Source organism: Muscardinus avellanarius (genome assembly GCF_963383645.1).
Source record: "Muscardinus avellanarius genome assembly, chromosome: 10".
Classification (NCBI taxonomy): Eukaryota; Metazoa; Chordata; class Mammalia; order Rodentia; family Gliridae; genus Muscardinus; species Muscardinus avellanarius.
In genome coordinates, this window is record NC_137796.1 from 103,486,300 (window position 1) to 103,498,353 (window position 12,054).

The following is a 12,054-nucleotide window of genomic DNA, read 5'->3' on the forward strand; positions in this document are numbered from 1 at the left end:
AGTCCTGGGATTACAAGCGTGCCCACCATGCCCGGCCACTCTGTCATTCCTGCCAAGGAGGATTACTTCAGAAGTTCGAGACACAAAATGTGTACCCTATTTGGATCTCGAGCCTTCGGGACATCGCTCATTTCTCTCGAGCTCCCAGAAGCAGAGCCACGCAAGGCGGCTCTGCCCCGGTGGCAGCTTACACACGCGGACAGGGAGAGGAGGACAGGGAGAGGAGGACAGGGAGAGGAGGACAGGGAGAGGAGGACAGGGAGAGGAGGACAGGGAGAGGAGGACAGGGAGAGGACAGGGAGAGGAGGACAGGGAGAGGAGGACAGGGAGAGGAGGACAGGGAGAGGAGGACAGGGAGAGGAGGACAGGGAGAGGAGCTAAGCCTGGCCGAGGGCGGGGCGGGGCGGCAGGGACGCGGCCTTCACGGGACCTTCGAGGAGGGAGCGCATCCATCCGCAGAGCTCCTCAGCCTCCAGGCGTTGAAAACCATCTGCTTGTGGGGCGCTGAGCCACAGGGGCCCACAAAGATCGCAACGAAGGGTCATGGTGCCCAGGGCCCCAGACCTGAGCTGGAGATGGGGGCGTCCACAACTAATTGCGGAACAGGCCCGAGGGGTGCTTTAGTGGGACCCAGATGTAATTTTGTGTTTTGTTTCTTTCCAGAGTGTTCTTCTAGCAAGTGGCGTGTGGGATAACATGTCCAGTGTGCCTGAGGAGAGGAGAAAAAGGCAGCAGAGCATTCAGGAAGGGCTGCAGTTCATCCAGTAAGGGCGGTGCTGCTTTCCTTGCGGGGCCGTGCGTGCTGTGGCGGGGGGAGCGGGTTAGCGTGTGGAGCGAACCCCGCTGGTTCGGGTTAGAAGACACATTTCTAGGCCAGCACTCTTTTTTTCCCTTGCCCCACTTGTCCATTCGCGTGTTCTTGTGTTCTGCCGTGGGTCTTACTGTTGCTGATTTTTAGGGGTAAGGTCCGTTAGTGTCCCCTAAAACGTTAGACTAGAGAACTTGGACGTGTTCTCACAAGAAGTTCTTTTTTTTGGGGGGGTGTCTGGAGATGGAACCCAGAGGCATTTGACCTCCGAGCTACACCCCCTGCCCAATTTTTTATTCTTTCTTTTGAAACAGGGTCTCACTGAGTTGTGAAGGGCCTCACTAAGTAGCTGAGGCTGTCCGCAAACTGCGATCCTCCTGTCTCAGCCTCCCAAATGCTGGGATTACAAGCGTGCACCACCACGCCCGGCTTCACAAGAAGTTCTGATGAGTGAACAGTGACGGGGTAGACGTCTCGGCACCTCTGGCCCTCGCCGTCACCGCCCCGTGAGGCAGCGTCGTGGGTGGCAGCCGGCCTGGGTGGTGTGGACGCGCCCCCGCAGAAGGGCCTCTGTGCTCCCGGAAGGAGGCTTTGTCCTCTCCCTGCAATAAATTGGATCAAATAGTGTTAGGGGCTCTGTGCTATTTTTAGCTTTTTTGGCATTTGAAGAATGAGGCCTTCTTTTAATAGAAGTAGATTTGAAAGGAAAAGTTGTGCTTAAAGAACATACCAGCCAGGCGTGGTGGCGCACGCTTGTAATCCCCGTGCTTGGGAAGCTGAGACAGGAGGATTGCACAAGTTCGAAGCCAGCCTCAGATACTTGGTGAGGCTCTCAGCAACTTAGCGAGACCCTGTTTCCAAATAAAAATATAAAATAGGTCTGAGAGTATAGTCCGGAGATAGACAAGCCCCTGGGTTCCGCCCCAGTACAACCAAAAAAACCCCCAAAAAACAAAAAACAACAACAAAAAAAACGACAGCCGTGAAGGGAAAGCGGCCCTGTGACACCGTGTCCTGAACCTGTGGCGGGCGGGAGGGATGCCGCTTCTAAGGTGCCTCTAGCTGAGTGAATGCTGACGGGCGCTGACAGTCACAGTTGCTCTGTTTCTTCTCAGGTCGCCGCTGTCATATCCAGGGACCCAGGAGCAGTATGCGGTAATGACTCCTGCTTGGAAGCCCGCCGGGCTCAGGCCCTCTTTCACAAATGATGTTTTATTTCACCAGAGCCACCCTCAGTTGTCCATGAATAATTTGTGGCTGCTCTTATGACGTATGGTAGTTGTGACAGGGCTCCCATGGCCGCAGAGCCTCAGCAGCCACTGCCTGGCCGTTTGCAGAATCTGCCGGCCTGCCCTTCTGTGGGGGGCGGCCCTGTGGGGGAGGGGCATACTGGGATACTTGTCTTGTATTTTCTTTCCTCCGTGAGTAAATTTAGAATTAGATTCGCTTTTGACCCCTTGAAAACTACCCTCATTTTGTGGAAGATAAGTGGGACAGATTTGGGAAGGAGAGTGTGTTCCGTCTTCTGTATTTATCTTGGAGAAGTCCTGACAGGCGTGCGTGGCTGCAGGGCCCAGCCCTGGGCTGGGACTCCAGGCCGCTGCTGTTGGCCCATGGCTTGGGGCTTTGGTGTGTCCCAGTGTCAATTTTCTTCTCCATCTCGCCTTCCCCTTCTGGTTAGTTCTCTCCTCTCCTTCCCTCTCTCTGCAGGAATGTAGAGTTGTAAAATATGTGAGCCCTCTTGGCCTGAGGTGGTGATGCACGCCTGTGATCCCAGGAGGCTCGCAGGCCTGACACCAGCCTGGGCAATGTAGTGAGACTCTCGGCAGCCTGTCAGAAACTCAAAATCAACATAGGGCTGGGGATATGGCTCCAAGGTAGAGCTTCTGGGCTCAGCCCCCGGCACACACACAGGAGAATGCTACTGCTCTCAGTATGCGAGCTGGGGCACAGAGCTCGTGAGGCCTGGCACACGTCACACCGCTGCTAGTGTTTGCTTTAATAGTCTAGTCAGCTTACACGTGAATTCATATAACAAGACAAAAACACTAGTGTTCATGTGATACTGTGATGGAGAAGGACTTCTAAAATATTAAAGCAATGCCAACTCATGAAGGATAGCTCAGAACTCTTGCCCATGCCACAGGAAGGCATGTACTTACCCAAAATGGTTAGCATCCCTTCTTCCAAACCAGTACACGGCCCAAGCGCATCAGAAGAAGGAATGCAACCAGTCCCTAGAAGTGTGCAAAAGTTCCTCTTCATGGGTAAAGACATGCAGATAAAAAATACGCCGTCTTTTATGTAGACCCGTAGTGATTCTGCTCGCGTGTTCACACGTGCACATCGCACAAGTGCCCCTGGCGCACGGCAGTGTTCATCCACACTGCCCTGTGTGAACACCGGTGCACACCTTCCCCTGTTCATGCCTGACACGGACTCGGACACGTGAGCACAGACTCACTAGGCCTCTGCTTTGTGTTTCTTCACAAGGGGGGACGTTTGCTCTTGCAAAAAGAGGAAGCAAAATAAAGTCCGCAGCAGCCAGAGCAGCGATGGGGCCGCGGGCGCTTCTCAAGGGCTGCTGCGCTGTCAGATGGCCTCGGCTGAAGTTTTAGGCACAAACGTGAAAATTTGCTCATGCCATATCCTGTTCCGTAAAGGGTTCAAGAGGCAACTTTGTGTTTTTAAGGTATATTTGCGTGCTCTCGTGAGAAATCTTTTTAATGAAGGAAATGATGTTTATCGGGAACATGATTGGAAGAACTCGATAAGCCAGTACACGGAAGCTTTGAATATAGCCGATTATGCAAAGTCTGAAGACATTTTAATCCCTAAGGAAATCATTGAAAAGCTACATATAAATCGTATTGCCTGCTATTCTAATATGGTGAGTTGTGATTTTTAAAACAGTGTTTCTCTCTAGGGAGAAAGTCTGCTTCAGTATATTAATTAAAAATCTTTTTCTAACATGCACAATGGCACATACCTATAATCTCAGCGACTTGGGAGGCTGAGGCAGGAGGATCACAGGTTTGAGGCCAGCCTCAGCAATTTAGCAAGACCCTGTTTCAAAATTTAAAAGGCCTGGGGTTATAGTTCAGAGGTAGAATGCCCCTGGATACAATCCCCAGAACCAAAAGTTTTTTTTTTTAAAATGAAAGGGCCAAGAAGCAGATTGTTCTTGGGCTTGATCCCTAATATTGAAGAAAAAAAAACCTTAATTTTAAGAGAGAGAGAGAGTGTGTGTGTGTGTGTGTGTTGCTGAAAAACCCAGGGCCTTATACCAATTTCAGGTGGGTTTTTTTGTTTTGTTTTGTTTTGTTTTTTTGCGGGTCTGGGGATGGAACCCAGGAGCTTTCTACCTCTGAGCTAATCCCCAGCCTTATTTTTCATTCTTATTTGGAAACAGGGTATCACTGAGTTGCAAAGGGCCTTATTAAGTAGTAGCTGAGACTGGCTGTGAACCCGGATCCTCTTGACTAATTTCAGTTTTTAAGAATGGCATATTAACTGCTTGTAGTATGGTCTGAAGCTTTTAAAAATCAGCTATCTTTAAGGATTAGATTTAAGAAAATAACTTTTTTTTTTTTTTTTTTTGGTGTTACTGGGGATGGAACCCAGGGTATTCTATCTCCGACCTACACCTCCAATCATATTATAGTCTTTTATTTTGAAGCAGGGTCTCACTAGGTTGCTGAGAGCGTCACTAAGTTGTGGAGGCTGGCTTTGAACCTGCGATCCTTCTGTCTCCGCCTCCCAAGTACTGGGATGTGCCACCACGCCCGGCTCAGTAGTTCTCTTCTTGTCAAGATTTGGTTAGCTCCTTTGGATTTTTTTTAGTACACTAAAGTGATTAGTGCAAGCTTTTTATGTTTCTAAACTTAGAAAACAATATTTTGCTAGGTGTGGTGGCACAAGTTTGTAATCCCATCATTTGGGAGGCTGAGACAGTAGGATCGCAGTTTGTGGACACCCTCAGCTACTTAGGCCCTTTGCAACTCAGTAAGACCTTGTTTCAAAAATAAAGAATGAAGCCGGGCGTGGCGGCGCACACTTGTAATCCCAGCATTCGGGAGGCTGAGACCTGGAGGATTGCGGTTCGCGGACAGCCTCAGCTACTTAGTGAGGCCCTCCGCAACTCAGTGAGACCCGGTTTCAAAATAAAGAATAAAAAATAGGGCAGGGGGTGTAGCTCAAAGGTCACCTGCCCCTGGGTTCCATCCCCAGACCTGCAAAAAAAAAAAAAAAAAAAAGAATGAAAAATAGGGCTGGGGAAGCCGGGCGTGGTGGTGCACGCTTGTAATCACAGCACTTGGGAGGCTAAGACCAGAGGATCACAGTTAGCAGACAGCCTTAGCTACTTAGTGAGGCCCTCCACAACTTAGTGAGACCCGGTTTCAAAATAAAGAATTAAAAAAAAAAGAAATAGGGCAGGGTGTGTAGCTCAGAGGTCGAATGCCCCCTGGGTTCCATCCCCAGACCCACACACACAAAAAAAATAAGGCTGGGATACAGCTTGGTGGTTCAATGCCCCTGGGTTCTGTCCCCAATACTGCCCCCCCCCAAAAAAAAACAACAACCCAAAAAACAATGTTCTGATGTGTTTAAGACTTTCCCTGGGGAAATTCAGTAAAGTGTGACCTTGAGTTTAAGAAGCGTATTCATGCCATCTAGTTCTTGATGTGTATCCACTGAAGCTTTTATTGTTTTCAGCATATGTTTCTTTTGAGTTAACTGGGAGTTATATTCCTTTTTACTTTCTTTTTTAATTGACACGTCAAAATTGTCCTTTTTTTTTTTGTGGTACTGGAGATGGAAGCCCCAGGGGCATTCTACCTCCGAGCTGCACCTCCAGCTGTATTTTTTATTCTTTATTTCTGGTCTCACTGAGTTGCAAAGGGCCTCACTAAGTAACTGAGGCTCTCCGCAAACTGCGATCCTCCTGTCTCAGCTGGGATTACCAGCTTGCGCCACCACGCCCGGTGAAATTGTCCATGTTTATGGGGTACCGTGTGGGTTTTTTTTGTGTGTGTGTGTGTGGTACTGGTCATGGAACCTAGGGGCCTTTTTCCTCCAGGCTATACAGCCCCAGACCTAGTTTATATTTTATTTGGAAACAGGGTCTTACTAAGTAGCTGAGGCTGGCTTTGAACCTGTGTGATCCTCCTGTCCCAGCCTCCCAAGTACTGGGATTACAAGTGTGCACCCCTGTACCAAGCTTCTGTGTGGTGTTTTGGTATATGGACACACACACTGTAATGTTCTGATCAAGGTATGCCCATCCATCTTCTTACTCATTTGTGATGAAACATTCAAAATTCTTTCTTTGTAGCCGGGCGTGGTGGCATATACTTGTAATCCCAGTACTTGGGGAGGAGGAGTACAAGTTCTCTGCCAGTTTCAGTTACTCCATCCCCAGTGCCGGGAAAAAAAATCCTTTCCTGTAGTGCTCTTGAGATATATAGCATATTGTCTATACTCACCCTCTTGACTTTTTTTTTTTTTTTTTGTAGTACTTGGGATAGAACCCAGGGGCGTTCTACCCCTGAGATACACCCCTGCCCTATTTTTTAGTCTTTATTTTGAAACAGGGTCCCAACAAGTTGCAGAGGGCCTCACTAAGTAGCTAAGGCTGTCTGCCAACCACGATCCTCCGACCTCAGCCTCCCAAATGCTGGGATTACAAGCGTGCGCCACCACGCCTGGCTTCCTTCCTCTTGACATTTTACAAAGGTTGACTACAGAGGAGAGGAGAACAGGATGGAGAATGGCAGTGGGGATTTAACCACGTCTAGACAACTTTGTTCTTTGAGGCTCTAAGGCCCTTGTGGCCCATTACAGTGTTCGCTCCATCTGGGTGTTGGGTTCTGATGTCCTTTCTACTCCTGTGGATAAAACATGCTGACTTTGGGTTTGAATGCAGGGTAATAGTGTGGGACCTTAAGTCATTCCCACTGCCAGGAAGGTGCTGGTGTGAGAGAAGAATTGTGTGGCTGCTAACATTCGTCTTTGGCCTTGTACCTCAGGGTTTTCACGATAAAGTTTTAGAAGACTGCAACGCCGTCCTCAGTGTCAATGCCAGTAACTACAAAGCTCTGTATCGGAAGTCGAAGGCTTTGAGCGACTTAGGAAGATACAAGGAGGCCTACGATGCTGTAGCGAAGTGCTCCTTAGCGGTGCCCCAGGTACGCAGTTCACATGGGCCGTGCTTGTTTATGTCATAACCATTTTACTGCTCCCATGGGGAGACCGAGCGCTTGAAGAGTTAAAGTCTCCACGCATTCCCCATGGGCTCCAGCTGGGTGGATGTGCTAATAGAGCACGCGTTTGGCAGGAAGTGTCGCGGTACAACCCTCCAGTAATCATGTCTGTTGGCTTTTTTCAGGATGAACATGTAATAAAACTAACTCAAGAGCTAGCTCAGAAGTTGGGGTTTAAAATAAGAAAAGCATATGTTAGAGCCGAGGTAAGCCAGGGTTCTCTCTGTAAAGGTGTTTTCCTTCTGTTTTATAACTCAGAGTCAGCTCTGTTTTTCAATGAGTATCTTATTTTATTTCAGCTGTCACTGAAATCGGTTCCTGGGGATGGGGCTACCAAGGTAAAGCTATTATTTCTGTAAGAATCATACAAGAAAAGGAAGGATGGGCGTCTGGGCAGCGCTGCTTCTCATAGTTGTAGTGTGTGTCTCTCTTAGTCCTCAAACACATAACTGGCCACAGCTTCCTGTCCTTTTAAAAAAGAAAACAAATGACTCAAGTAATATATTTTAGTCTTAACCAGTATTTCCTGAACTCCAATGAGTATTTTTCAGGATGTGAATAGATGCTAGGTTGTTTGAAAAATGTGGCTCAGGGCCAAATACTAGTTCAGGGAGGCACTGGAATAAAAAGTTAGCAAGTTTGGTTTTTTTAAACTTTATTTTAAGGTAAGCCTTCCTGGCCACTGTGGTTGTGCACGCATGTACGTGTGAGGGATTTGTCCTGACAGTATGCTGTGTATCCTTTGAGAAGTTTGGGCCCACAGGAAATGGGTCATAGGGCCGGGCGTGGCGGCGCACGCTTGTCATCCCAGCTTTCGGGAGGCGGAGACCAGAGGATCGCAGTTCACGGCAGCCTCAGCTTCTTAGCGAGGCCCTCTGCAACTCAGCGAGACCCTGTTTCAAAATAAAAAAAGACCAAAAAATAGGGCAGGAGGTGTAGCTCGGAGGTAGAATGCCCCTGGCTTTCATTCCCAGTACTATTAAAAAAAAAAAAAAATGAAAGAAAAGAAAAAGAAAAAGGAAATGAGTGGTAGTGCAGGGCATGGTGGTGCACACCCGTAATCCCAGTTACTGGGAGGCTGAGGCAGGAGGATCACTTGAGCTGGAGGCCAGGCTGGGCAATCCAAGAGACACTGCCTCCAACGAACAAACAACACACACGTCCAAACAGAGAGAAGGGAAGGAGAAGCAGCAAGTAACACGGGCTCTAAGGATTTGCATCTTTCCTTTTCTCTTGAGCCCAGGGACCTTCTACCGCTGAGCTGTGTTATATCTAGTCTCCTTTATTTTATTTTATTTTTTAAAAAATTGAAATAGGGTTTTAATAAATTGTCCAGGCTGGTCTCAAACCTGCGATCCTCCTGCCTCACCCTTCCCAGTGGCTGGGCTCACAGGCTGTGCCACCGTGCCCGGTATTCCTTTTATTTCTTGGCTCTTATTAGAGAGGAATCATATTTCTTTCCTCCTTCCCTTTCCTTCCCTTCCTTTCCTTTCTTGTTCCAGGGATTAAACCCTGGGGAATTCTACCTCTGAGCTATATTCCCAGTCTTATTTTATGTTTTATTTTGAAACAGTCTCCCTTAATTGCCAAGGCTGGCCTTGATCTGACCTTCCTGTCTCAGCCTACCAAATACCGGGAACTCAACTCTCCTCTCCTCTCCTCTCCTCTATCTCTCCTTCCCCCTTCCCCCTTCCCCCTTCCCCCTTCCCCCTCCCTCCCCTCCCCCTCCCTCCCTCCCTCTCCCCTCTCTCTCTCCCTCCCTCCCTCCCTCCCTCCCCCCCCTTCTCCCCCCACCTCGATATTAGAGATTGAACCCAGAGTCAGTCTACCTCTGAGCTACACCCCCAGCTCTGTTTTTATTTTGAAGCAGGGTCTTACTAGGTTGCAGAGTGCCTGGCTTTGAACTTGTGACCCTCCTGTCTCAGCCTCTCAAGGCCTGAGTTCACAGGCACGCGCCACCGCATCCAGATGCTACTTAGGACGAGTGTTGCAAATTGCTTTGCAGTTTAGAGTCCTGAAAACATGATTCGTTGTTGGTTTAATTTCTAGGCTGCGAACTGTACCGTGGAAGATATTGAGCCAGGTACGTTTCCACATGTCATCTTCCCGCTCTGAAGAGCGCCCCTTTGAGACTTTAATATCATATAGAATTGCCAACTAAGATATAAGTGCTTTCATATTCTCCCCTGGCTCTTGGTGTTCTCCGTGACTGGCCGTTGACACTAGTATTGAGTCTGGCAGAGTGAGCCCATGTCCGTCTGTGTTACAGATGTACTGACGCCGAGGCAAGAGGCGCTTCCTGCCGTTTCTTTGCCCGCAGCCAGTTTTCCCCCTGACATTGGGAGTGAGCTGGCCCCAGCTCCAGTGCTGTCCTTACCTGCTCTTCTGCCCCTGCACGTGGAGGAGCGCGCTCTGCCGCCCGTGGCGCTGGCAAATGGAGGGAAGAGCCCCTTCGCCATGCCGGAGGCGTTCCTAGACGACGCAGACATGGTCCTTGGAGACGAAATAGATGACCTCCTTGATTCTGCGCCAGAAGCCAATGACGCCGTAATGGTGAGGTGCTGGCTTTTCTTCTGGGGACAGGGTCCCTGTTTTGTTCAAGTGTCACTTTCATATTGCCTCGAGGGCGCGCTTTGGATTTCTGACCTCAAATACTGCTTTTGTCCTCCCCTGATAGGGACTAGAAGTGTGTGTGTGTGTGTGTGTGTGTGTGTGTGTGTGTGTGTGGCACTGGGGATTGACCCCAGGGGCATTTTACCTCTGAGCTACACCTCCAGCCCTATTTTATTTATATTTATTTATTTATTTTTAAAATTTTTTATTATTTTTTTGGTGGTACTGGGGATGGAACCCTTCTACCTCCGGGCTACACTCCCAGACCTACTTCTATATATTTTTTTTTATTTGGAAACAGGGTCTCTTAAACCAGCGAGGCTGGCTTCGAACCTGCGCGATCCTCCTGTCTCCGCCTCCCAAGAGCGGGGATGACAAGCGTGCGCCACCATGCCGGGCCCTATTTTATTTTTATTTGGAAACAGGGTCTCCCTAGATTGCTGAGTCTCACTACTTGCTGAGACTGTCCTTGAACCTGTGATCCTCCTGTCTCAGCCTCCCAAGGACTGAGATTACAGGCATATGCCACCATTCTCAGCTCCTGCAGCCCTTGATATTTTTGTTTTGAAACAGGGTCTAAGTTGCTGAGAGCCTCTCTTAAGTTGCTCAGGCTGGTCTTGAACCTGCAATCCTCCTGACTCAGCCTCCTAAGTACTGGGATTATAGGTGTACACCACCATGCTCAGCTTGGTCTTTTTATTTTCCTTTTTTTGTGGTACTGGGGATGGAATCCAGGGGTACTGTCACCTCTGAACTATATCCCCAGCCCTATTGTATTATTATTATTATTATTATTATTATTATTATTATTATTAATTTTGGTGGTACTGGGGGTGGAACCTAGGGGCTTTCTACCTATACTTCCAGACCTATTTTATATTTTATTTGGAAACAGGGTTTCACTAAGTTGCTAAGAGCCTAAGTAGCTGAGGCTGGCTTTGAACCTGTGCAATCCTCCTATCTCAGCCTCCCAAGCGCTGAGATTATTAGTATGCGCCACCATGTCCGGCTGTTTATTCTTTATTTTGAAACAGGGTTTCACTAAGTTGTGGAGGGCCTCACTAAGTAGCTGAGGTTGGCCATGAACCTGCGATCCTCTTGTTTCAGCCTCCCAAGTACACGGATTACAATCCTGTACCACCATGCTCTGTCAGTCATTTTTGGAGTAAGGAAGGAGAAGGACCATGCTATCTAGCTGGGCATAGGAGAAGACATCTGTAATCCCAGTAGTTGGAAGACTGAAACAGGAGGATCATAGATTTGAGGCCAGTCTCAGCAATTTAGCAAGCTCCTGTTTCAGAATACAAAATAAAAAGGGATAGGGGTGTAGCTCCTGGGGTTCAATCTCCAGGACCAAACCAAACCAAACCAAAACAAGCGGGCATGGTGGTATGCACCTGTAACCTGAGGCTGAGACAGGAGGGTCACAGGTTTGAGAACAGCCTTAGCAAGCAGTGAGACTCTCAGTAACCTAGTGAGACCCTGTCTCAAAACAAAGTAAAAAGGGGCGGGTGTATCTTCCTGGGTTCAATCCCCAGTACTGGGGCGGGGGGGCATGCTGTCTAATGATTAGTTCGTTGTTCTTAAATGGAAAAGTTAAGGCTGGGCGTGGTGGCACACGCTTGTAATCCCAGTACTTGGGAGGCTGAAACAGGAGGATCACAGGTTCAAAGCCAGCCTCGACAACTTAGCAAGGTCTTCAGTAACCTAGTGAGATCCTGTTTCCAAATAAGAAATAAAAAAATTGGGCTAGGAGTGTAGCTTGGAGTTAGAATGTCTCTGAGTTCAACCCCCTATATGCCCCCTTCAAAAAAATGGGAAGGTTAAATGTAAAATTCTAATAAAGAATAGGCATTTGACATTTAAGAAAAAATGAGTTTTATGGGTGAGGAACTTCTCATTGCCTAAGGATATCCTCTACTAGCCATTTATAATCAAGCAGGGGTCTGCAGACTGTAGCCCGCAGGTCAGGTTTGGCCCACTCCCTGTTTTCACATGGCCCACAAACTAAGGGTTGTTTTATTTATTTATTTATTTATTTATTTATTTATTTATTTATTTTGGTACTGGGGTTCCAGGAAACCCTTCTACCTCCGGGCTACACTCCCAGACACCTATTTTTTTATATTTTTTATTTGGAAACAGGGTCTCTTAAGTCAGCGAGTCTGGCTTCGAACCTGCGCGATCCTCCTGTCTCCGCCTCTCAAGTGCGGTGATTACAAGCGTGCCCACCACGCCCGGCATTATTTTTTATTTTTTAATGTGGTTAGAAGAGCAAAAAGGAGACTTTTTGATCTATGAAGATTACATGTGGCTAAAGAGCTCTCATGAGTCACAGCCCCGAGCTGGGAGGGCGGAGCTCTGGCCTGG

The 12,054-nt window shown here is 48.2% G+C and overlaps 1 protein-coding gene across 1 annotated transcript in view; it reads left to right on the plus strand.

The window, feature by feature from the left end:
• Positions 1-696: 696 nt before the first annotated feature.
• ZC3H7A (zinc finger CCCH-type containing 7A) overlaps positions 697-12,054 on the plus strand; it is a gene marked incomplete at both ends in the record, with an annotated part of 34,420 nt that continues 23,062 nt past the window's right edge. Inside the window, 8 exons of the mRNA XM_080703362.1 lie at positions 697-764; positions 1,924-1,963; positions 3,501-3,698; positions 6,838-6,996; positions 7,197-7,277; positions 7,371-7,409; positions 9,121-9,154; positions 9,341-9,624. Of these exons, the coding sequence (XP_080559488.1) occupies positions 697-764; positions 1,924-1,963; positions 3,501-3,698; positions 6,838-6,996; positions 7,197-7,277; positions 7,371-7,409; positions 9,121-9,154; positions 9,341-9,624 (903 nt within the window). The remainder of the gene's footprint in view (positions 765-1,923; positions 1,964-3,500; positions 3,699-6,837; positions 6,997-7,196; positions 7,278-7,370; positions 7,410-9,120; positions 9,155-9,340; positions 9,625-12,054) is intronic.